The 23,850-nt window shown below is 48.6% G+C and overlaps 1 protein-coding gene across 1 annotated transcript in view; it reads left to right on the top strand.

Annotated features, from left to right (window-relative positions):
- LOC128977375 (ATPase family AAA domain-containing protein 3) overlaps positions 1-23,512 on the top strand; it is a 29,720-nt gene extending 6,208 nt beyond the window's left edge. Inside the window, exons 8-16 of the mRNA XM_054394885.1 lie at positions 2,962-3,117; positions 3,883-3,939; positions 4,819-4,944; positions 6,112-6,236; positions 9,056-9,107; positions 9,939-10,009; positions 14,511-14,678; positions 15,648-15,756; positions 23,178-23,512. Coding sequence (XP_054250860.1) covers positions 2,962-3,117; positions 3,883-3,939; positions 4,819-4,944; positions 6,112-6,236; positions 9,056-9,107; positions 9,939-10,009; positions 14,511-14,678; positions 15,648-15,756; positions 23,178-23,357 — 1,044 coding nt within the window. The 3' untranslated portion in view covers positions 23,358-23,512. The remainder of the gene's footprint in view (positions 1-2,961; positions 3,118-3,882; positions 3,940-4,818; positions 4,945-6,111; positions 6,237-9,055; positions 9,108-9,938; positions 10,010-14,510; positions 14,679-15,647; positions 15,757-23,177) is intronic.
- The last annotated feature ends 338 nt before the right edge of the window (positions 23,513-23,850 follow it).

Raw genomic sequence — 23,850 nt, 5'->3', positions numbered from 1 at the left:
AAGCCATTGCCTCTTGTCCTGTCCCTGCAGGCCTTTGCAAACAGTCTCTCTCCAGCCTTCTTGTAGCCCCCTTCAGGTACTGGAAGGCTGCTATTAGATCTCCCTGGAGCCTTCTCTTCTCCAGGCTGAACACCCCCAGCTCCCTCAACCTGTCCTCATAGCAGAGCTGCTCCAACCCCCTGATAATTTTTGTGGCCCTCCTCTGGACCTGCTCTATCAGGTCCTTGTCCTTCTTGTATTGAGGGCTCCAGACCTATACACAGTACTCCAGCTGAGGTCTCACCAGAGCAGAGTAAAGTTGCAGAATCACCTCTCTGGATCTGCTAAATAAGTTGATTAAAAGATTAACATCTTTTAACAGAACAAAAGAATGTTGCAGTGGCTTCTTGTGACCATAAAGTTGTTTCTCAGTGTGCTATTTTACAGTGAAAATCTATTTTTAGTAGCATGGCTTGTTAAAATGGACCTTTTTTTGCTTTGAGTCAGTCACCAGCATCTGCTCCACCTTCCAGTTTCATCCACACAGGCTGCCACAAAAGACACTTTGAATGTACTGGGGAGAACAAGACCTGCTTTTAGTGGATCCTTTTGTAAGCTGCAGGTTGTCCCTGGAATGCCTGCAGTATTCAGAGCCTTTTCCAGATGATAGCTGCATATTCTCTTGACCCAGATAGCAGTTGCCTCTATTGTGGTCATTTTTTGCTTCTGACAAGCTCTTGTCTGGTGAATTTGGGACATTTAGCTTAAAAAAAAAAAAAAAGAAATAAAAAGTAAGTGTATTTTTGGAAAGGAGAGAACACAGCTGGAACTCCTACTCTCTGTTGCTTTGAGGAATGGCTATAAGGTAAGAATTAGTTTATTTTAGGGTTTCTCTAAATTAACCCTGCATTTTCACTTCTTGCATTCTCTAAGGGCTGCTCTTTTGCTGCCTCTTCCCATTCAAGCAGAACCCCAAAGGCTGTGCTTAGAGTTGGGTATTTTTAGTGGGATTCACTTTGCTTACTCATTCCTTTGCTAGATTCTTGATGCTAAAGGGAGAGGCTCTGTAATCAGCCTGATTTGTGGAGTTGGCAGAGTAATTGGCTTCTTTTGTCAGTGTGAGTGTGGAGTCATTTTCCTGTTTTGATCCATAGCTGTCAGTCTCAGAGCTGCATTTCTCTGTGGCACAAACATCAGTGAAGTCCAACAGTCTGAAATGCTCCTCTCTGCCTGGATGGATCTGATGTCTCCAGCTGTAACTTTGTGCTGGGTGTTGCTCAAGCAGATGGTTGAGGTCCTTTGGCATCGTGGTGCCCTTGGTTTTTTTTAGAAGAGTGCTGCTAAAGAGCTTGGAGCCTTGTGTTCTGAAGTCCCTGTAAACAGAGAGAAATCAGGTGTGGAACTCATCTCATTGTTTTTTTTGCAGCTTGGATCTCAAAGTTCTGAGGCTTTCATGTTTCCATTCAGAACAACAATGATGTCATTTAAGCAGTCAAAACTGAACAGATGGTGTCTCATGGTTTATTGAACAACATCATCCTCGTTGTCCTTGAGGCTTTTGACCTTCTTCTGGACTTGTAGTAGAAGTCTTCTTACTTCTAAAAGCAGTTGCTGCAGTTTGCTTTTTTTCTCTCGCTCTGGGCTTGCTCTGATATGAATTATTGGCACCTAGCTGCAAGCTGGACACAACTGATTGCCTCCAGTCAGAACTGTGTGTGAGAGTTGGCCTCTTCCCAAACACCACTAAGTTCCAAAGTAATGCCCCTTGCTCTCTTGGATTTTCAGGGGAACCAACTGCTTTGCAAATGCACCAACAGGTGGAACTGGGAGCTGCTGTTTGTGCACCTTAGGTGTTAGCAAAGTTAGCAGTGCTGTCAGTCTCTCAGTAGTAAGGGAACAATCCTACACGTGCTAAACATTGCTGCAAAGTCTTGCTTTCAAATCCTGGCCTGAAATGTTATTCTTGGCAGCCTCCTGCTTGTCTTTAGCATTGTCAGCACAGCTCCTTGGCTCTCCTGACAGCCAGCTAGGGGTGGGGAAAAGCTGCCTGCAGGGCTCTCACTTTAATGAGTCAACGTAGTGCTGCTGAACAGAGCAGCAACCATAAGCCACATACTGGAGTCTTTCTGCTTCACTGGCACATTGATGGGCATGCCTCATGTCTCTGAAGGAAGGCTCTCCAATGCAGTGATGGTGGGTTTGGCTTTGAAGCTTCTTTTGACTACCAGTTTACCTGTTGGGTTGGGTCTTGCATGGCTGTCTGGGCCTTTGGCAGGTTGAACCTAGCTGGAACTTTTTGTTCCCTGCTGTCTGCTGCCTTGGTGGCAGCCACAATTCAGATGCTTGTCTTAGCACCTTTAATTCAGCATATGTTTGCTTGTGTGGTGAGCTGGCAGACAGCACCTGGTTGATTCATAGATACATAGAATGGGTTGGAAGGAACCCTAGAGATCACCCAGTGCCATGGGTAAGGACACCTCCCACTAGAGCAGCTTGCTCAAGGCCTCTGTTCACTGCTTGTTCTTAACTGCCTGCACAGAATACCTTTCAAAAACCTAAACCATGTCAGGTCAAGCCATGTGCCTTTGTCCATAACACTGGTAGCTCAGGCTGCTATTTTTGTTTTCCTCATAGGAGGCTCAGACCTCCAGTTAGTAGCAGATCCTGATGGCTTTTTGTCTTAATACATGCTCTAATTAGTTAAAAGCCTGAAAAGCCACACCCATTTTGAGCAGGGAGTACAGACTTCTGGGCACATGATTGGATACATTCCTTTTGGAAGATGCAAGAGCATCCCTCCTGGGTGGAAGTGAGACCTTGGCTGTGACCAGGGATAAAACATCTTACCCAAACCAAACCCCTGCGGGTCAGTATTGATCCTGAAACTCAATTCCTCACCACAGGGCATGCTACAAACAGCAGTGTTGTCTTGCCAAGTGCTTTGTTGGTTTTTTTCCTGATCTTTTCGCCTTTGCTTTGCAGGTGGCAGGCCTGACCCTGCTGGCAGTGGGTGTTTACTCTGCCAAAAATGCCACAGCAGTAGCAGGACGCTACATCGAGGCACGTCTGGGCAAACCCTCCCTGGTGAGAGAAACCTCACGCATCACGGTGCTGGAGGCACTGAAGCATCCTATCAAGGTGAATTGAGCTCTGTTTTCATGTTGCACTCAGCCAGCAATCACAGAATCCCAGCATGGTGGTGGTTGGAGATCATCCAGTCCAACCCTCCTGCTAAAGGAGGGGCACCCACAGCAGCTTGCCCAGGATCACAGTGGCCAGGTGGAGTTGGAAGCTCTCCAGAGGGGGAGACCCCACAACCTCTTTGGGCAGCTTGCTCCAGGACTTCTGCACCCTCATAGCAAAGAAGTTTTTTCTCATGTTGAGATGAAGCCTGCTGGGATCCAGTTTGTGCCCCTTGTTCTATCACTGGGCACCACTGGAAAGAGCCCAGCCCCATCCTCTTGTCCCTCACCCTTTAGCTCTTGCTGAACATTGAGAAGATCTCTCAATGTTGCTCTTCTCTAAGCTAAACAGCCCCAGGGCTCTCAGCCTTTCCTTCTCACAGAGATGCTCCCAGCCCCATCTTTGCATCCTCTACCCTCTCTCTCTTGAACTGGGGAGCTCAGAGCTGGACACAATACTCCAGATGTGACCTCCCTAGGGCAGAGTAGAGGGGGACAAGAACCTCCTTCGACCTGCTGCTCACACCATGGGGATGCAGAATTCCTTTTACAGCTCTTCATGCCAGGCAAGAAAACTGTCAAGGGGTCTGTGAATAAAGTGGTATTAGAGCCAGCACAGGTGGGCTGAGCTCAGTCACTCCATGTGGCCTTTCTGCCCAGGTGAGCTGTCCCAAGCTGTGGTGGTTTTCTACATGTCAGTAACTGAATTTGTCCTCCCCAGGTTGGTAAACGTCTTACCAGCAAGGCTCAGGATGCCCTTGAAGGAGTTGTTCTCAGTGTGAGTACTCTGCTTTGCTGCCTTGGTGTGTGAGGGAGAGATGACTTTGGAATCTAAATAAGAAAGCTGTTTCCTCACACTTCAAAAGCTGCAATTCCAGGATTTCTGGAGACATAGCACCCTTGGGGCACTGAGACCATAAACAATCTCCAGTGCTCAGTGCTAACATTTTTTTCCTCTGTGCAAAGCACAGTTGGAAATCTTGGTTCAGTCCTTTCCCTGCTGCAGTTTTTCTCTGTAGTCAGCATGTTAATTCACAGAGCTCCACTTGCCTCATCTCAGCTGTGAAGGATTACTGAATCCAGATCTGCTTGAAGGCCAAAAAAAAAAACCAAAGAAGTGTTTCATTTGCCCATCTTGGAGTGCTTCTCAACTTGCTAATTAGGGCTGCTTCTGTGTATCTGCTTCTGAATTGGATTCCTGGGTATCAGGCACATTTTTAATGCTCTGTGAAGTTGCTGAGAGAAAATGTTCCTGCAGGAATTCCCCCAGTATCTCTACAAATGCCATCATAAATAAGAACATGAATGTTTATGGCTTACATGGAAGGAGCAGTACTGCAGAATTGGTTGTGTTTTGACATATCCCTCCCAGGGCATTTCCCAGGAAGGGCAATATTCAGATGTTACCACTCCCTACAGCAGTTCCTGCACTGCTTCCTCCACTCCTGCTTTTTCTTAGCAGTGAATTGTAGCCAAGTGGACAGAACTTGGAGTAAATCCTGACAGAAAGGGAACATGATCCTGAAGTACTTAGCACCTGAAGTTAAAACTTAAAAGCTTAAGACCTTAGGAGTGCTGCCTGTTTCTTGCTGGTGCTGATCTGTGGTGCAGGTCTCTTGGTACTTTCTGCTCCTTATCTTTAACCCTTTCCTTGCAGCCACAGTTAGAAGCACGTGTGAGAGACATTGCCATAGCAACAAGAAATACAAAAAAGAACAAAAGCCTCTACAGGAATATTCTCATGTATGGCCCCCCTGGCACTGGGAAGACACTCTTTGCCAAGGTAAAAACCTGCCAGGATCCTGACAGCCTGCGTGTCCTGGGCTGCTCAGAAAACTTCAGGCTCTGAGCACCCTTCCCAGTCTGAAATCTGTTGCTGTTGTGTTGCATAAACATCATCTCGCTGTCTCTGCTGGGAAAGGAGGAACAGGCATCCTCCTGGCTGCTTCTATTCTAAATCAAGGCAGTCACTTGGATTCCAGTGCTCAGGGTAGGCAGAAGACCCCTTCCACCTGGAAAAGGCACCTGGCTGTGTGACTTGAGCCACCACAACAGCAGCTTGCTGTCTCATTTCCACCTCTGCTGATTTTTGTGCCCTTGTCTAAGCAGGGTCTTGCTAATCCCAGAGCAGACCTAGGGATGGCTTCACTCTGCAGATGTTACCAAGATGTTCCCTGCATGGGTTTGGGTCAGGATTTTTTTTTTTTTTTCTTGCTCTGAATGGCTTCTCCACTAGGTCAGTGGTTTCATATACTTGTTTAACAGTGTTGGATTTGATCACAGGATGCTCAGGTTGGAAGGGACCTCCAGAGATTGAGTCCAACCCCCTGCCAGAGCAGGACCATAGAATCCAGCACAGGTCACACAGGAACACATCCAGATGGGGCTCGAAAGCCTCCAGGGAAGGAGACTCCACAACCTCTCTGGGGAACCTGTTCCAGTGCTCTGTGACCCTGACAGTGAAGAAGTTCCTCCTCACGTTGAGGTGGAACCTCCTGTGCTGGAGTTTGTCCATTGCCCCTTGTCCTATCCCAGGGTGCAACTGAGCAGAGCCTGTCCCCTCCCTTTTGACCCCCCCAGCCCTCAAATATTTATAAACGTTTCTTAAATCCCCTCTCTCCCCTGATGTGCTGATGCCAGCAGCATATTGTTTTTTCTGTTGAACTCATATCCCAATAGTTCTTTGTCTGCTCTGATAAGATGCCACTGAGTTTGTATTTCTAAAGCCAGGAGAGAAGGACAGGTCCTGGCCATGGCCACAGCAGCATAAGAAGGGAGAAGTGAGTAAGTCATGAAGCAACTCAAGAAGTGTTCTCATCTCAAAGAGCAGGCTTCTTTAGTCACATGCAAAGAAGCAGGCTGACAGGACTGAACAGCTTTCATCTTCCTCCTTATTTGCTGTGGTCTAGCAGTAAAAGAAAGTCCTTAACTCACTGTTGTTTCCCTCCAGAAACTGGCTGTGCACTCGGGCATGGACTATGCCATCATGACTGGTGGTGATGTTGCCCCCATGGGGCGGGAAGGAGTCACTGCCATGCATAAGCTCTTTGACTGGGCAAACACCAGTAGGAGAGGGTGAGTAGAGAGATTCCTCATAATCCTCATAATCTTGCTCAGAGAAACTCCTTGCAGCAATGCACTTCAGACCCCTGATTTCTGTTTGCTGCTCAGCGATGCTCTTGCATGGATGAGGGAGCTCTGACCAGGTGCAGCATCTAAAACTTTCACAGAACCACAGAATGTTAGGGGTTGGAAGGGTCCTTGAAAGATCAGTAGTCCAAGACCCCTGCCAGGGCAAGATCACCCAGGCAGGTCACACAGGAACACACCCAGATGGGTTTTGAAAGTTTCCAGATAAGGAGACTTCACAGCCTCTGGGCAGCCAGCTCCAGAATTCTTGCTGCTTGCTAATATTTAAAAGACTGAGAGCTTTTGCTCTTCTGCTCCCTCAAGCCCTTCTTGTCTACTTCAGGGTTTCCATCCATGATTTCACCGATTGCAGTGGGTTAGAAGGGACCTCAAAGCTCATCTTGTCCAACCCCCCTGCAGTCAGCAGAGACACCTCCAAGTAGATCAGGCTGCCCAGGGCCACACTGAGCCTGATCTTGAAAGTCTCCAGGGACAGGGCCTCAACCACATCCCTGGGCAACCTGTTCCAGTATTTCCCCACTCTCATTGTGAAGAACTTCCTCTTGATGTCCAGCCTAAATCTGCCCTGCTGCAGTTTCAAACCATTTCACCAAGCAGGTGGGGAGAGTTTTCCCACTTGAAGGCTGGGACACATTGCTTTAGAGACTGATGAGTTCTCTGTCAGTACTTAGAAGAATTGGCACAAATGGAAGTGCAACCAAGGTGTTTACACTCCCTGGCTATTGTGTTCCCTGTTGCAATTGCTCAGATTTTAGCCTTTGATAATGTTTGGATCCAGCTTCTTGCTTCCTTTCGAGTCTCAAGCAGTAGTAGCAAATTACAAGAAACGGAGAGGGAGACCTGCTAAAGGCACTGACCTGAGGTAGGTGTAAAAGTCCCAGGCAGCTGTGCTTTTTCAGCCACCTTTTAAAAGCATTGAGGCTGAGTCTTGACTCCTTGATCTTGCCAGAGTATGTAGTTAATTTCTTCAAGCTAGTGTAAATGGATTTTTTCAGTCTAGAGGGTAGCTAAGAACAGGCTTCTCCAGGCAGGATATTAGAATTCAATAGAGAACTTAGAGTGGGTGTCAGTTTGGGTTTTCTGTTCTGTTTTGATCTCAGGGCTTCTGTAAGTGTGGCTAACAGGTGATTTATGTGTTCTCTGATTGCTTTAGATGGACATTATCTTGCAGTGTCTCTTTTAATCCTTGCTGTATTCCTCATCTAAATGTTTCCATTTCCCTTTTAAAGAAAGCAAAAAGAAAATGCAGAATAAATGACCTAAGGTTATGAACCTCTTTAAGCTTCTGCTATCCTGAGGAGCCATAGAGGGAAAGGTTTAAGACTTAAACCTTAGAAAATTTGAGCTTAGAAAAAGAGGTTGGAAGAGACAGCAGGACACTCAGTTGGGTGAAGACTGCTGGATTCCTCCTCTAGAGAACTCCTCCTCTCAGAACACTGCCTGAGTCTGAATTCATCCTGTGGCCTGATAAACCATTCCATGGATCTGTGAAGTGTTTAGGTTGGAAGGGACCTTGAAGATCATCCAGTTCCAACCCCCCTGCTACTAGACCAGATTGCTCAAGGCCTCATCCAACCTGGATGGATGCAACTCTGTACCTTTGAACTTCACCTAGCCAAGGTCAGGGGTTACATGGACCATATACATCCATGTTCCAACTGCTAGTAGCACTGAAGGATTGAGGCAGGTTTTATTCTGGCTCTCCAGCACTGTTGGCTGTGTTGCCTTAAGCTGAAAGTGGCAGAAAACACTCATCTGCAGACTCTGTAGCTTGAGAATATGCTCAGAAAAGCTGGAACTGAGGGAAAAAAAATCTTAATAGGCCCTGAAATCCTATGGAAAAAAACTGGTTTTGAAGCTAGGCAAGGAGGTAATACAAGCTGGGACAACTTTATGAGCAGCTTGGTTCTGTTATTGATAAACATCTTTAGAAGCTTTGTCTCTTGGGAAGAGCATTACCCTTGGGTTAGAAGTGAATTTATTTTGGTGAATTATTCATTGGTCTTTGTTAATTCACTTCTCCACAGGTAGTAAAACCATTGTATTGTTGCTAGTGTGGTTTGGAAAGGGGAAAAAAAAAAAAAACACCCAAACAACAAAACAGGCTGCAGGGGAGGACTCTGGTTTGAGGTTTTGCTGAATGATAAAAGGAGGAGAAACAGCAGGAAGATGCCAGTGGCATCAGGATGTCTTCTGTGTTTGTGTACCTGCCTTGTACCCTTGCACATATTTCTGCAAGTAGGAGGAAATGTTAAAATAAAGACTCTCACAGGAGGAAATCTTAAAAATCAAAACCCTCACAAGTACTTGGGGAGCAGGTTTCGAGTGAAAGCTCTGCTTCAGCTTGGCAGTGACGCAGCAGCGCTGCTCGATCCAAGCCAAATCATGCCCCTGAGAACTCTCAGCTAGATTTGAAAGTCTGGATGGGGTTACAATTATGCCCTAGAATTGCTTCTCTTCAGTCTGCTTCTGAACAGCAGGAAACAAAACTCCAGAGGCCTGGAGTCAGCTTTCTGGCCTGAGGTGCCTTTAAGCTTTAACTCCTCTTTCTTAACTCCTGGGATGGGCCGGTGGAGAAGTCGCTTCGTTGAGAAATTGTTGCCTTGAGAAAGGAATTTGTTTGTGCAATCCTTTGGGCTTGCAGCTGGTCACAGGGGTGCTTGATAGAGGGACAGGAGAACCCTTGAGCTGTTTGAGCCTCACTTACCTGTCTCCTGTTACTGTGTAGTGCTTTCCTTTTGCAGCCTCTTGCTGTTTGTGGATGAAGCGGATGCGTTCCTGCGGAAGAGGGCCACAGTAAGTGCTTTCCCCATGCCCCTTAGCTAGGCAGAGATTGTCAGCCAGAAGCCTTCTTGTTTCACCTGATCAGCTAGCCTCAAAAGGCAAAAGATTAAAGCTGGCAGGTGCCTTGCTGCTCACCTAATGAAGTGATGCAGAGCCAAGAAATTGGCATTGTGCAGCTGAATGGAAAGAGTATCTCAGGACTGACTTGAGGATTGCTCCCTGCAAAAGATGGGTGACAACCTTTTTGGAGGCAAGTGTTGAAAAGAAGATTGTTCCCATTGCAGAGCTGGTACCCTGCAGAGGGTTTGGGTTTTGTCCCAAGAGGTCTTAACCTTGGGGGGATTTCGTAACAGGGGTGCTTGTCACTGCATTGACAGAGCTGCATAAGCATCTTCCCCTGCACAAATGATTTGTGTTTTCTAAGTCAGTCACCACATTGTACATTGAGTCTGGACCTGCTACCTCAACCCCAGCAGTCCATCTAAAGAGCTTTCCTTAGAAGATTACTTTGAATGTGCAAGTGAATGCTTATTTTGCCTATAAATATCTGCTTGGACTTCCCAGCTAACATAGTGCTCAGCAGGGAGAGCCACCTGAGCCAGTGGTTAGAACCTTGGCTTTGAAATCAAGAGAATCACTGAATAGCTGTCTGCTGGAAGCTTTAATTCCTAACCTGGATATATAAATTGATTCTTTTTTTCCCAAGGTGTTACAGTGCTTTGGATTCTGCTGCAATGCAAATGCTGGACAGCAGCAGAACTCTTTGTCAATAGCACTGCTTAAAGCTGTGGCCTGTCTTGGGTCCCTCAGCAGCTGATCTTCCTTTGGATTTCATCTTTGCAGGAGAAAATCAGTGAAGATCTCAGAGCAACTTTAAATGCATTCCTGCACAGAACAGGGCAGCACAGCAACAAGTAAGTATCCAGGTTCAGCCCTTACAGCAGCTGACATTTCCCTGGGCTGGGGGCAGAGGGGAAAAGCTGTAGAGGTTCTGCAAATGAAAGGTGGCAATGTGTGATCTGTGCCAGCTCTGCACTGGATGTCCCCTTTGCAGTTTATGTATTGAATGTGTAGCTTGCTCTTCCTTTGGTCTTTTCCTTAGTCAGAAATTAGGGCTGTAGAAAGGGTTAAAGAGGGCTCTTGTACAAAGAGGGGTCATGTGCACCTTGGTGCAAAAGGGATCTTGAAGTGCCTTGCACCTGCATGTGGTGTGTGGTGGTGAGCAGTTCCTTTTCATGTGTCATCCATACAGTGTGTGGCTCCCTTCCATCCCTGGGTCAGGGAACAGTTTCCCTCCAGTGCTGCCATCTGAACACCTTGATTGTCTTGATGAGTCCATGCTCTTTCCTGACAAGTTCCTGTTGTTAATACCAGGCCATGAGAATCAGTAGCACCAAAGAGAATGCAGGGCTGTTACCAGCTGGGTGTTTCATGATCTCCTCCCCAATGCTTCAGCTGGTGCTTGTGTTTGAGCTGCTTGCTGCTCCTCTCCAGTGCTTTGGTGGCCTCTTTCCATGCTCTGTGTGTGTGTGTGCAGTGGGGATGGGGTTGAAACCAAAGCAAATGAATTGAGCTCTGACTCCCTTTCTTTTGCCTGAGCTGTGAGCAACATTGCCCACAAATGAAGTAATCCCAGAGCTCTTTCCTTGGTGGCTGCTAATAGATTTACTGAAACAAGGGCTTGGCTTGACAGATGTGTGCAAGAATGGGGATCCCACTGCCAGTTTCATGCTCACATTGTCACCTTAATGTTCACTTCCTGCAGAGCACTAACAGCAACCATCTCCTGGCTATCATAATAAAGAGAGGTGACCTTTCCTCAACCTTCTCCAAATAATCTTTGATTTGATTTTTGGGTGTGTGAACTTTACTCAGTAGTTCAGCTTCTCCTTTTGCAAAGAAATTGAGTCAACAAGAGAAATTGTCTCTGTCTGTACATGGGAAGGTTGAGTTGCTCAGTGGTGCACTGCTCCTTTTGTAAGGCTGTAGTGAAACACCTTGTTAGAGTAGCATCAGGACATGAAATAAATACTCTAGAAGGTGATTATTATTGCAGCTCAGCAGCAACATTTTTCTGTCCTTGGGGTCTCTTCATTTTGTTAAAACCAATGCAGCTCTGATAGTTCATAGAATCTTAGAATGGTTTAAATTGGAAGGGACCTCAGAGATCATCTACTCCAACCTCCCTGCCGTGGGCAGGGACACCTCTCAGTTGGATTTGGCTGCTCAAGGCTTCATCCAACCTGGCCTTGAACACCTCCAGGGAGGAGGCATCCACAGCCTGCCTGGGCAACCTGTTCCAGAGTCTCACCACCCTTGTACTGAAGAACTTCCTCCTCAGTTCCACTCTAACCCTGCTCTCCCTAAGCTTCAAATCATTCCCCCTTGTGCTGTCTCTAGATACCCACAGGAAAAGTCCCTCTGCAGCTTTCCTGTAGCATCCCTCCAGGTATTGGAAGGCAGCTTTAAGGTCCCTCTGGAGGCTTCTCCAGGCTGAACACCCCCAGCTCCCTCAGCCTGTCCTCACAGCAGAGCTGCTCCAGCCCTTAGATCATCTTTGTGACCTCCTCTGGCCTCACTCCAGTAGCTCTGTGTCCTTCTGATGCTGGGAACACCAGAACTGGATGCAGGACTGGAGATGGGGTCTCAGCAGAGCAGAGTCAAGGGACAGAATCTCCTCTCTTGCCCTGCTGCCCACACTCCTCTGGCTGCAGCTGTGCTTGTAGGTTTTTTCTCTGTAGCCTTCTCTCTCTCAGTGGCATCTATGCCTTTCCAAAACAAGTACTTTACTACAAAGCAAGGTGTTGAGCCTGCAAGAACCTTGCAGAATCCTTAGTTTTTTCTTTGGGAGGATAACAAATCACCTCTGGAATGATATATGGAAGTGCTCTATGCATGCTGAGCTGAGTCTAATTATTATTAAGCAATGCTGAACTCACTGTTTGCAAGAGGAAACAAAGAAATCTGGTTTGGCATCACACAAATGTTCTGCAGGACACAGAGCAAATCGTGCTCAAGATAGAAATGCAGTTTTCCAAGGTATCACAAATTGCATTGGGTTGGAAGGGACCCTCAAAAATCATCTTGTCCAGCTCCTCTGCACTCAGCAGGGACACCTCCAGCTAGATCAGGCTGCCCAGGGCCACTTTGAGTCTGATCTTGATTGAATGTCTCCAGGGACAGGGCCTCAACCACCCACCTGGGCAGCCTCTTCCAGTGTTTCACCACCCTCATAGTAAAAAGCTCCTTCCTAATGTCCAAAGAACTTCCTAATATCCAGGAAGAGGAAGGTTAATGCTTCCTGCTCCAGCTAGACCATCCTGAGCTCCTAGGTGATCTCTAGAAATGCCTTTTGCCCTCTACCTACAAAGACAATGAAGATGCTTGAGTTGAACTGCAGATTTTAATAGCATGCCTGGTTTAGCTGTAGCTAATGCCCTCCTTTTCCCCTCTTTCCAGGCTTGTGATATCTAATTGCTATGTATCTAGCAAAGTTGTGGTTTTGCCCTGCAAGGCAGTGCCTGGCAGGGGTGATAAGGGGACAGCTCTTTCCCCTGATGTTAAATTGCCTTAGCAGAGCTCTGGGCATGCTTGTTTGGTGCTGGTGGGTGCTGTGCCTCCCCTCAAACCAGCTGGGCTGTCATTTTTCTCAGCTGCTGAATTCAACCCTGATTTAACTGTGAGCCATTCTAGGAGACTGAACATGTCCTTGTGATTCATGCACTGCTTTTTACTGCTCAGCAGCCTGATTGCTGCTTTGGGCAAAAAGGAATCTTCCATCCATGAATGGGAGTTCACTTGAATAAGTCTAATAGTGCATGTAAATCTAGCTGCTTTGGTGAGACCCTGAGGAGTGCTGTTACTCCACCAGTGAACTGTCACCAGTGTAGTTAAGTACTGTGAATTGCTGGCTTGAACTCCCCAAAGAACTTTGTGCAGCTTCTGCTGGAGAGCCAGCAGTGCCTGCATCTCTTCTTCCTCACTTACATCATTTGCAGCACAGAAATAAGCAAAGCCTGAGCTACACCTCAAGCCTTCATCCAATCGATGCTTCTGTAGGGGTTTGGGGAAGTGCTTGGTGGATGAAAAGGAGCAAGTTTTATGCCTGTGTGGCTCTGGAGCTGGCAAAGTTGTCATCAGAATTGACAGGAAAGAACACAGCCCCCTGTAGATTAAGATTTAAATAGACTGCAGGAAAGTCAATATCCCAATGGCTGTGGTTAAAAGCCCATTTCAAATTGTAACGCACTATTAAGCTGGTAACATCAATTAAAGCATTAAATTGGTGTGGGGAAGAAGCATCATTACTGAGCAAAAGAAAGGGCTTCTGGCTTCCAAATGCAGCAGGAGAGAGCAGGACCTGGAAGCTGGCTCACCTGGAAGCCAGAGCAAAGCTTGGGCAAACAAAGCAGCACCTCTGGTTTCTGGTAGCCATTGTGAAAGTCTCTTTCTGCACACATTAGACTTGGTAGCAGGATGTGTTGTCAGGCTTGCTTGAAGGAAACAAGTCAGCTCTTAGCAGCTGCTGAAGAATGATCCTCCCATACACAGTCCCAGCCTCTTATTCTGGCCAGGAAGAGTCCATTCATAGAATTGGGTGGAAAAGACCTCTAAGCTCATGGAGTCCAAGCATTCTCTGGCTCTGCCAAGGCTAGTGCTAAACCACAGCCCTCAGCACCACGTCTTTACCTCTGAAACATCTCCAGGAACCAGAAGGAATTCAACCACCTCCCTGGGAAGCCTGGTCCAGTGTTTGAGAACCCTTTCAGGGAAGAAGTGAATTCTAATACTCAACCTAAACCTCCTCTGGGGCAACTTGAGGCCATTTCCTCTTGTCCTATCTCTTGTTACTTGGGAGAAGAGACCAACACTCATTCAGTGCTCTACAGCTTGATGAGCTGGCTGAGGTTTCATTAATGGGGTTGCCTTCCAGTTTGGCAGCTATGCATACCTTCAGAGCACACTGAGACAGCCTCTCATGAGTCTAGGGAGCTCTGCAGTTAGCAGCTTGAAGCCCATTTCCCAAACTGGAGATTTGTGTGTGCCAGAGAAGCTCTCTCCCTGTGGTCCAGCCTTGTTCTGAGCTTTCAGACTTGGAGATGTCTGGGAGGATCTACTCTTCCTTAAATGTTTGTGATATGCCTAACTTGAAGGAGACTGTGGCTGAAGTGATCAGTTAGGCTTCTAAGGCCAGGACAGGCTGGGGAAGCTGACAGTGGGAGGCTGAGTTGAGCTCATTTCAGTTGTAACCAAGCAGCCACTCCAGTGTGTGGCTTTGAGATGCTCTTACAGAGCAGGTCAGAGATCTTTTCATGGTGACCATGGCAGCTCCCAATATTCAGACTGCTTCACTGATTTTTTTTTTTTTTCTTTTTTAAAAGGATTTTTCAGGCTCTCTTGTTTTCCTTCTTCCAGGTTTATGCTTGTTTTAGCAAGCAACCAGCCCGAGCAGTTTGACTGGGCCATCAACGACCGCATAGACGAGATGGTCAACTTTGATCTGCCCCAGCTGGAGGAACGGGAGAGGCTTGTGAGGATGTATTTTGATAGGCATGTCCTGAAGCCAGCCACAGAGGGCAAACAGTGAGTATCCCTCCAGAGCTCTCCCTCCCTGGAGGAGTCTCTTCCTTTTGTTGATTTTTCTTCATCTCCTCTTCTGTCACGCTGTCGAGCAACCCAGGTCAGAGTTGGAGAGGTGCTTGGCCTGGCACAGGGTGAGATGCCACCCTGGGATTTCATGCCATGTTTTGCTGTGCCCTTAAAATCTAGGAGAAAGTTCTCATTGGCTTGGGTTGGAGGGGATCTTAAAGAGCATCCAGTTCCAAACCCCCTGCCATGGGCAGGGACATCTTCCACCAGCCCAGCTTGCTCAAGGCCTCATCCAACCTGGCCCTGAACACCTCCAGGAAAGAGGCATCCACAGCCTCCCTGGGCAACCTGTTCCAGGGTCACCCCACCCTCACTGCAAAGAATTCCTCCCTAATCTCCAGGCTATATCTGCCCTGCTTAAGGCAGTGACACAAGCAGGAACATTGTTAGAACTCCTCGTATCCAAGCAGTTGTCTTTGCTTGGCTTAACAGAATCACAGAATTAAGCAGGCTGGAAAAGAGCTTTGAGGTCACCAAGTCCAACCTATCATCATCCAACACTATCTAATAACTAACCCATGGCACTAAATGCCTCATTCAGTGTTTTTATTAAACACTTCCAGGGGTGGTGAGCAGCCCATTCCAGTGGCCAAACACTCTCGCTGTGAAGAATTTCTTCCTAACATCAGCCTAAGCAGAGAGCAGTCAGACCAGGTGACCTGTTTGCTTCTGTGCTGTGCAGTCCTTGGGCTGAATCCAGGCACACACAAATTTCTTTGTGCCACGGAATGGGGCTCTGTGGTCCCAGGAGAACAACTTCTGCTCTCAGGCTGAAATCTTTCTGCAGAGATTGCTCCAGTCTGATCTTTTGATTCTGCTGGCAGTGCTGCTCTTTACAAAGCCTCCCCCTGACTCCTGTCATGTGGCTGCATGTAAATGAATCCTTGTTCCCCTGCTCTGCAGGCGTCTGAAGCTGGCCCAGTTTGACTACGGGAAGAAGTGCTCCGAGATTGCCAGGCTGACAGAGGGCATGTCTGGGCGAGAGATCTCCCAGCTGGCTGTGGCATGGCAGGTAAGCAGGGCCTTTAGCACTGCCCTTCTTGCTGCCTTTTACCTTTCTGGATGGTGTGAATGTTTGATGGTGGGGTCTCTGATGTTGGAGTCTGGGATCTTGTCTCGTGTTCAGAAGTCTGATGATGGTAGTAGAATGCTGCTGTAGCTCTGGGGGAGGGAGGTGTCAGGATATCAACCATCCTCCCTCAGCTCACAAATAGGGACTGGCACTTGTGGGACATCCATTTCTGGGGCCTTCTGGTTTTGAAACTCCAGGAAAAGACCTGTGGGGTTAGGCTTAAATTGAGTGGCAGTGATGTGGGAGAGAAGCCAGACTTCTGATTGTCATAGAACTTGGACTAGGTGGGGGAGTGAAGCCAGACCTCTGATTGTCATAGAACTTGGACTAGGTGAGGGAGTGAAGCCAGACCTCTGATTATCATAGAACTTGGACTAGGTGAGGGAGAGAAGCCAGACCTCTGATTGTCATAGAACTTGGACTAGGTGAGGGAGAGAAGCCAGACCTCTGATTGTCATAGAACTTGGACTAGGTGAGGGAGTGAAGCCAGACCTCTGATTGTCATAGAACTTGGACTAGGTGAGGGAGAGAAGCCAGACCTCTGATTATCATAGAACTTGGACTAGGTGAGGGAGTGAAGCCAGACCTCTGATTATCATAGAACTTGGACTAGGTGAGGGAGAGAAGCCAGACCTCTGATTATCATAGAACTTGGACTAGGTGAGGGAGTGAAGCCAGACCTCTGATTATCATAGAACTTGGACTAGGTGAGGGAGTGAAGCCAGACCTCTGATTATCATAGAACTTGGACTAGGTGGGGGAGTGAAGCCAGACCCCTGATTGTCATAGAACTTGGACTAGGTGGGGGAGTGAAGCCAGACCTCTGATTATCATAGAACTTGGACTAGGTGAGGGAGAGAAGCCAGACCCCTGATTATCATAGAACTTGGACTAGGTGAGGGAGAGAAGCCAGACCCCTGATTGTCATAGAACTTGGACTAGGTGAGGGAGAGAAGCCAGACCCCTGATTGTCATAGAACTTGGACTAGGTGAGGGAGAGAAGCCAGACCCCTGATTGTCATAGAACTTGGACTAGGTGAGGGAGAGAAGCCAGACCTCTGATTATCATAGAACTTGGACTAGGTGAGGGAGTGAAGCCAGACCTCTGATTATCATAGAACTTGGACTAGGTGAGGGAGAGAAGCCAGACCCCTGATTATCATAGAACTTGGACTAGGTGAGGGAGAGAAGCCAGACCCCTGATTGTCATAGAACTTGGACTAGGTGAGGGAGAGAAGCCAGACCCCTGATTGTCATAGAACTTGGACTAGGTGAGGGAGTGAAGCCAGACCTCTGATTGTCATAGAACTTGGACTAATTGACTTGGACTAGATGACCTCTGGAGGTCCCTTCCAAGCCAAAGCATTCTATGATGCTATGATTTCTCTGTAGAAGAGAGCTGCCTCACCCATCTATGGGAAAGGCTTTGCTGCCAGGCATTTCCTGTAATAAAAATTGTGATAAATGATCCTTTTGCTTTTTATCAGCTTTGCTTTCTATCATCCCTTATCTCCTGACCTGTCATTACTCCCCAGAAATGACCTCAGCTTTTAGCATTTATCCTTTTAAGTGACCTTGAAGGCAGGGAAAGGTGGGGAGTGCCTCATTCCTTAGTGTTTGTTGCCCTCCTAGGGCTGTTAACAAGGCGCTAGGAAAAACTGCAGCAGGATGTGTGTTCACCTCTTCTGTCATAAAACAGTCAAAGGCCTTTAAAAACCAAAAAGATTCAGGAGGGAGTGGGGAAAAAAAATAAAAAACCATTAATTATTTTGATGTAGAAGCTGCAAAAAAGCTTCATCTGTATCAAAATCCAAGTTGTTGATGTTGTGAGTCAAGGGGACTTGATATTTTGTGCCTTGTTGATGGAGAAAGGAAGTGTGATGTGTCATGGGCCAGTGTTAAAATAGCACAGGCTGCTTGCAGCTGGTGGCTAGGCACGTGGGCTTCCTTCCTCAGGAGGTGGCTGGCTGCAGTTAGTCCAGTGGTGGCTTTGGGAGGGCATCTGAAAAGGGAAAGGTTCCTGTGAGGAGCACTGCCCAGTGGGGAATTTGGGAGGGCATCTGAAAAGGGAAAGGTTCCTGTGAGGAGCACTGCCCAGTGGGGAATTTGGGAGGGCATCTGAAAAGGGAAAGGTTCCTGTGAGGAGCACTGCCCAGTGGGGAATTTGGGAGGGCATCTGAAAAGGGAAAGGTTCCTGTGAGGAGCACTGCCCAGTGGGGAATTTGGGAGGGCATCTGAAAAGGGAAAGGTTCCTGTGAGGAGCACTGCCCAGTGGGGAATTTGGGAGGGCATCTGAAAAGGGAAAGACTCCTGTGAGGAGCACTGCCCAGTGGGGAATTTGGGAGGGCATCTGAAAAGGGAAAGACTCCTGTGAGGAGCACTGCCCTTGTTGCTAGAGCTTGGTGATCCCCAGGGTTCTTAGTCAGTCACTGGGCCAAGGAATTTGGAGCTGGAGCTGGCTGGAGCTTGAGGAGAGCTTCACACAAGGCTGTGTTCATGCAGGGTTAGCTCTTGACTGTGGCAACACTTTGTCAGCACCTGCCTTTGTTTTTGCCTGTGTGAAGTGTGAGGGTATGGCACTTGAGCAGCTGTGGTTAAAAGCCTCTCTGCAAGCAGGTGGTTTGAGTACTCTTAACCCAAGCTCGTCCTTCAAATGGCAGTGATGCTCTGGAGCCTGAGTCAGACCTAAAGGTAGTTCTGTAGCTGATGATGATGCTCCCCTCTACCAGGGAAGGATTAAGGCTGCAGCTTGGCACAAGTATTTCTGGCAGTGTTAGTCCTGCCTCATCTTCCCTTGTATCAGGTGATGGAATGAGAGGAAGGGGCCTGAAATTGTGCTAGGGGAAGTTTAGGTTGGAGATGAAGAATTCCTTTGCTGCAAGAGTGATCAGGCACTGGAACAGGCTGGCCAGGGAGGTGGTGGAATCACCATCCCTAGAGGTGTTCAAGAAACCTGTGGCCATGGCACCTAGGGGCAGGGTTTAGTGACCCTGGTGCTGCTAGGTGGTTGATCTTACAGAGCTTCTCCAACCAAACCAGCTCCATGATTCCTGCCTTTCTGCTCCCCTTCCCTTGGTGCTGGTGCACCTCTTTGTACAGCTGTACCATGAACTGGGTCAGGGAGCTGATCAGAACTAAAAATAGCCTGGCAAGAGGAGTTAACTGCATAGCTGCACTGCTGGCCTGCCACGTCTCAGGAGGTGGAGCAGGCTCTGGGAAGCAGCATAACTACCTCAGGAAAATGCTTCTCAGACTCCCCTCAGCTGGATGCAACAGCTGGAGGGGGGTGGCATGCTACAGCAGCCTTCATCTCTGCTGAAGTGTTGCTCTGCTCCATGGATCTGTCCTAGTACCTCAGACTGAAGCCTTGTTGCTTGCAGTTCTGATCCTAACCTCAGTGCGATGAAACCTGCTCAGAAGCACAGGCAGGGAAGGCTGTGAGGAGTCTGCACGGCCACTCCTGAATCCTCAGAAGGGCTGGGAGGAATGGCCAGGGAGCAGAGGAAGGTGGCTGTCAGGGATTTTATTTCACTGCTCTTTCAGTCTGGCTGCAAACAGGGGAGGGTGGGGGGAAGGAGAAAAATCATCTGCAGCGAAGCAGAGGATGTAACCTCCAGCACTGAGGAGAATGTTGCTGTCTGGCACAGCTCATAGTCTGCATGTTAGAAATCCATTTCAATCCCTTCTGCAGGAGACTGAGCATCCCTTTTTGCCCTTGTGCTTTTCCATTGCCCATATCTAATCCTTGCTGAATACAGTGTGGGATTTTTAGATGCGTTTAGACACTTAACAGATCCCTTCAGATCTGTTTATAGTGATGTGCAGACTTTCAGGTTCTGTACCCTGAAGTTAAACCTATTGAGATGCTTTAGATTAAAATGTCCCACTCCCCCCTCCCCCCCAAAAAGACAACTTTTCATTATCCCAAGCTGTAATCTCTGGAAATTTGCCTTGGCAACACTTCAGAAGGATTCCCAGGAGTTTTTTATGTCCCAGTGTTAATGACAGAGGTGAGCTGCTTGTCATTTCCTTGCCTTTAGTGTCACTCACATCAATGCCTTTGTGCTCCCTGAAACCTCTTTTTTTTTTTTTTGCATTAAAAAATAACCAAAATCCTCTGCCTGACCAAGCTGAATGTTTCTGTAGTGGTCTGAGCTGAAGGACATTAAGCAAGCAAGGGGAGTGGAAGGGTGCCTGTGATTTTTGGGTGGGTTTGAGCAGGTTGTTTTCATTATAAATGTGATTCAAAGCATCCAGACCAAGTTAAAATAAACCATGATTCTTGGCTGAAAACAAACCTTGGGTCAATCTAGGCTGGGCTCTGCTCCATCTTTCTACTTCCCTCCTCAACCCCAGTACTCAGTTTTCCAGATGATTTCCTAATGGGAGTTGAATGAGAAAAATCTGAACAGCCAGACTGGAGCAAATGGGTTAAAATGTGTCCATGCAGAAGGCAGAGGGATGAATACAAATGAAGCTGGGTACCATTTCTGTGTGTGTGTGTGTGTGTGTGTGCAAGCTACTCCCAGAAGGGACAGCTGCTTCTCCCATTTGCTTTCTTGACAGCAAGGGCCTGAGGCTTTCTATAAATAGAAAGTCATTGAGAAAACCAACAGAGCGTGAACTGCACAGCTTTGCAGGAGTTTCCAGCCTGGGATTTATAGGCTATGCAGTGGCAGGGAGGAAGGGAAGACATCCTCTCTGTGTTCTGTGTAGCCACACAGCCCAGCAAAGCACTCACTCCATTGTGAAAACCCCACTGATAAAAAAAAAAAAAAAAAAAAGGCTGCTGGCTGCTTTTAGCTTTGTGTCCCCCAGGCATGTCCTCTACAAAACAAAAATAAACCCAAAAAGGGGCTGGGAGGGCTCTAGGGGTCAGTCAGAGGGGAAACTTCAGCTGAATAGAACCTGCAGAAGAAGACTGGATGAGGCACTTAGTGCCATGGTCTAGTTGATTGGGTAGGGCTGGGTGATAGGTTGGACTGGATGATCTTGGAGGTCTCTTCCAGCCTGGTTGATTCTATGATTCCCATCTTAAGCTTGAGGAGGGCAGGTTGAGACTGGAGATGAGGAAGAAATTCTTTGCAGTGAGGGTGGGGAGACCCTGGAACAGGTTGCCCAGGGAGGCTGTGGCTGCCTCCTCCCTGGAGGTGTTCAGGGCCAGGCTGGATGAGGCCATGAGCAACCTGGGCTGGGGGGAGGTGTCCCTGCCCATGGCAGGGGGTTGGAACTGGAAGGTCTTTGAGGTCTGTTCCAGCCCAAGCCATTCTGTGTCCCTTCAGCCTGTCTTCCCTCAGCACTGCTGTGTTGTGCTAGGTGTTGTATAAACCTTGTGGCAGCAGGCAGGCTGTGGGAGCAGAGCTCCTCTCCTGGTGCCAGGGCAGTAGCTGCCTGGTTGTGTGCAGGGTGCTGAGTGCAGAGGCCAAGTGCCCTTCTGCAGAGGGAATTCCAGTTGCAGCCCTATTGCTCTGCACTCCCTGCCTGTGGCCAGTGTTTACTCCTCACTCCACGTATGAGCATTAGCCTAACTTGTCACTGGTGCCTCAGGCTAGGGTTACAAAGGCTTTGCACAGAGGAGGAGCTGTTTGGATGCTTCTTGCAGTGACAGCCAGCTCCTGCCAGCTCTGGGGTTCCACATGGTTTGGGCAGAGAAACCTCCTGTGAGCTAAACCAGTTGCCCAGAAAGGGCTGGAAAGGAGCTTACAGGAGGCTAAAAGCCAATTTTGGGTAACCTTTTGCTCATTCAAGAAATAATTATTCCTCCTGCAGTGAGGTAGAGCTGATCTGGCAGGCTGCTATCATCCACTGAACTGGGCTGGCCAGTACTGGGGTGGTACCAACCAGCAGGAAGCTTGCTCTGGGCTTTAGCTTCTCTCCCAGCTGCTCACTGGACAGTGGCTGCATTAAATGGTCACTCTGATGCTTCTTTTGTGTGGTGCTTCTGCAGGGAACCTCCTTGCTTGGTGTCATTGCTGGTTTGGCACCAGGAATGATTTATGGAGCCTGCCTCTAATGCTTTAAAAGCACAATTCAAGCTGGCCTGAAAGCCAAAGTTTATGTTCCTCACTGGGATCTTGAGGAACACCCTGCAGCCAGAAGGGTTTGGCATGAGCTGATCCATGGCTCTGTGGAAGGAGAGAGATGTGGGCAGAAGGTTGAGGCAGGCAGCATGGATGTGAGAAGCTGGAGGGGGTCCTAGCCTGCTTGAACATCAAGCTCCCCTCACCCTTGTGCACTGCACGAGGAGCCCCAGCACTGGTGTGCTCCTGCAGGAGCCCTTGCACAGGGAGCAACCAGATTTAGAAAGCTGTAGCCTGGAGTTGCTTTGTTGCCTTGGAGATGGCTACAGCTAGCAGCAGAAGCTTCCCTCCCTTCTTGGAGGGGATGGCTGCTCCTGTTGTCAGCTGCAAAATGTCCATCAGTGGAGTCCCAGCTGCCCTGCATGCCTGGACAAGTGACAACCCTGTGGTGCTGTTCTCCCTGAGCTGCCACTGGAGATCTTGTGGGCTGCTTGGCAGGGCTGGGCTGCTTGGCAAGGCTGGCAGGAGCTTTGCAGCCCTGCCTGCAAGGAATTAGGGTCACATTTGTCCTGCCTGTTGAAGTGGCAACAGGATTGATTTGCTAAGGAGAAGTGGAGAGGCAGGAGCTGGAGTTGAGTGGAGGGGGAGAAAAGGGAAGGTCCCACTTGGCAGAGAAGTGTGGGGTGGGAGCTGGCAGAGCACAGAAGTGATGCAGGGGAGACTCCTAACACAACACATGAGGAAAGCAACATCAGCACACAGGAGACATCACTTCAGGGGTACCACAGTGCCCACAATCACCTTGGCACTGATGTTTGCTCTCCTGTGTGTGTAGAACAACTTCTCTTGTCTGGGATGGAGCCATTCAGTCACCACAGGCACCTACTGCTCTGTGTCTTGTTGGCACCACACACAGAGTGCCCTGGAAGCAGGAGTGGGAGCTGAACCAAGCCAGTGCCTGCTGCCTAACCATGCTGCCTGTGTTCAGCAGGATGGACCTGGGGCTTTGTCTCTTCCAGCCTCAAAGGTCTTGCCTGCCAGGCAGTCCAGAGGCAGGTAGGCCAAGGTGCTTGTTAGCAGCTCAGAGACAGTTCAGTGGAGCTGCTTGGGCAGCTGCTGTGTTTCAGTCCCTGGCACAGCTGCATCAAGGAAGACCTTCCCCAGGGTGCTGTGGCAGCTTGCTCTGGGTGCCACCACTGCCAGGAACAACAGCCAGCCTTACTCTAGGCAGATGTGCATGGAGAGGGGTGGAAAAACCCCAGGAGGGAGCTGTGTGAGATCCTCCCCAGTCCCAGGAGCTGCCCTCACTAACCTGTGTGTGCTCTGCCTTTGCCCCTGCAGGCTGCAGCCTATGCTTCAGAGGATGGTGTCCTGACCGAGGCCATGATCGACGCCCGGGTGGCTGATGCTGTGCAGCAGCACCAGCAGAAGATGGAGTGGCTGAAAACAGAGGGTGCTGAAGCAAGCAAAGGGGCTGGCAGAAACCCTCTGCTGCCTTTCCCCAAAGGAACACCAGTGTGAGAAGGCTGCAGGCTCCAGACCAGCGTGTGTGTGGGAGGAAGCTGGGCAGGGGCCCTGGGGCCAGTGTGGAATCATGAGAAGTGTGTCCATGGGTGCAGGAGAGGAGGGGATGCTGCCTATGGCTTTGCTGGGCACCAGGGAACAAACTGGTTTCCATCAGGCAGCAGCAGCTGTATTAAAAGCCTCCTTTGCTGAAGTACCACTGCCTGTGTTAGTCTTTGTGGCCTGTGCTGCTTGAGAGGCCTCAGCTCCAACCCTTCTCAGCCATCTGACACTGTTCTGGAGTGTGCCAGGGCCTGCCCAAGCCACCTGCTCCCTTATCTCTACCTGTTTATGCTCCAGCAGAGGTATTTATTTCCCCTCCTTCTTCTGCCCAGGCCATACCTCCTTGCTCACAGCCCTGAATGCCAAGTCCTTGCTCTCTTCACAGGCTCAGGGTCCTCTTGGTGTCAGAGGCAATTAGCTGATGTGGTTCCCAGCTGCACCTGCTGAG

The sequence above is a fragment of the Indicator indicator genome, chromosome 32, assembly GCF_027791375.1.
Source record: "Indicator indicator isolate 239-I01 chromosome 32, UM_Iind_1.1, whole genome shotgun sequence".
Classification (NCBI taxonomy): domain Eukaryota; kingdom Metazoa; phylum Chordata; class Aves; order Piciformes; family Indicatoridae; genus Indicator; species Indicator indicator.
The sequence above is the reverse complement of the archived record's forward strand: the minus strand, read 5'-3'. Positions and strand labels throughout refer to the sequence as shown.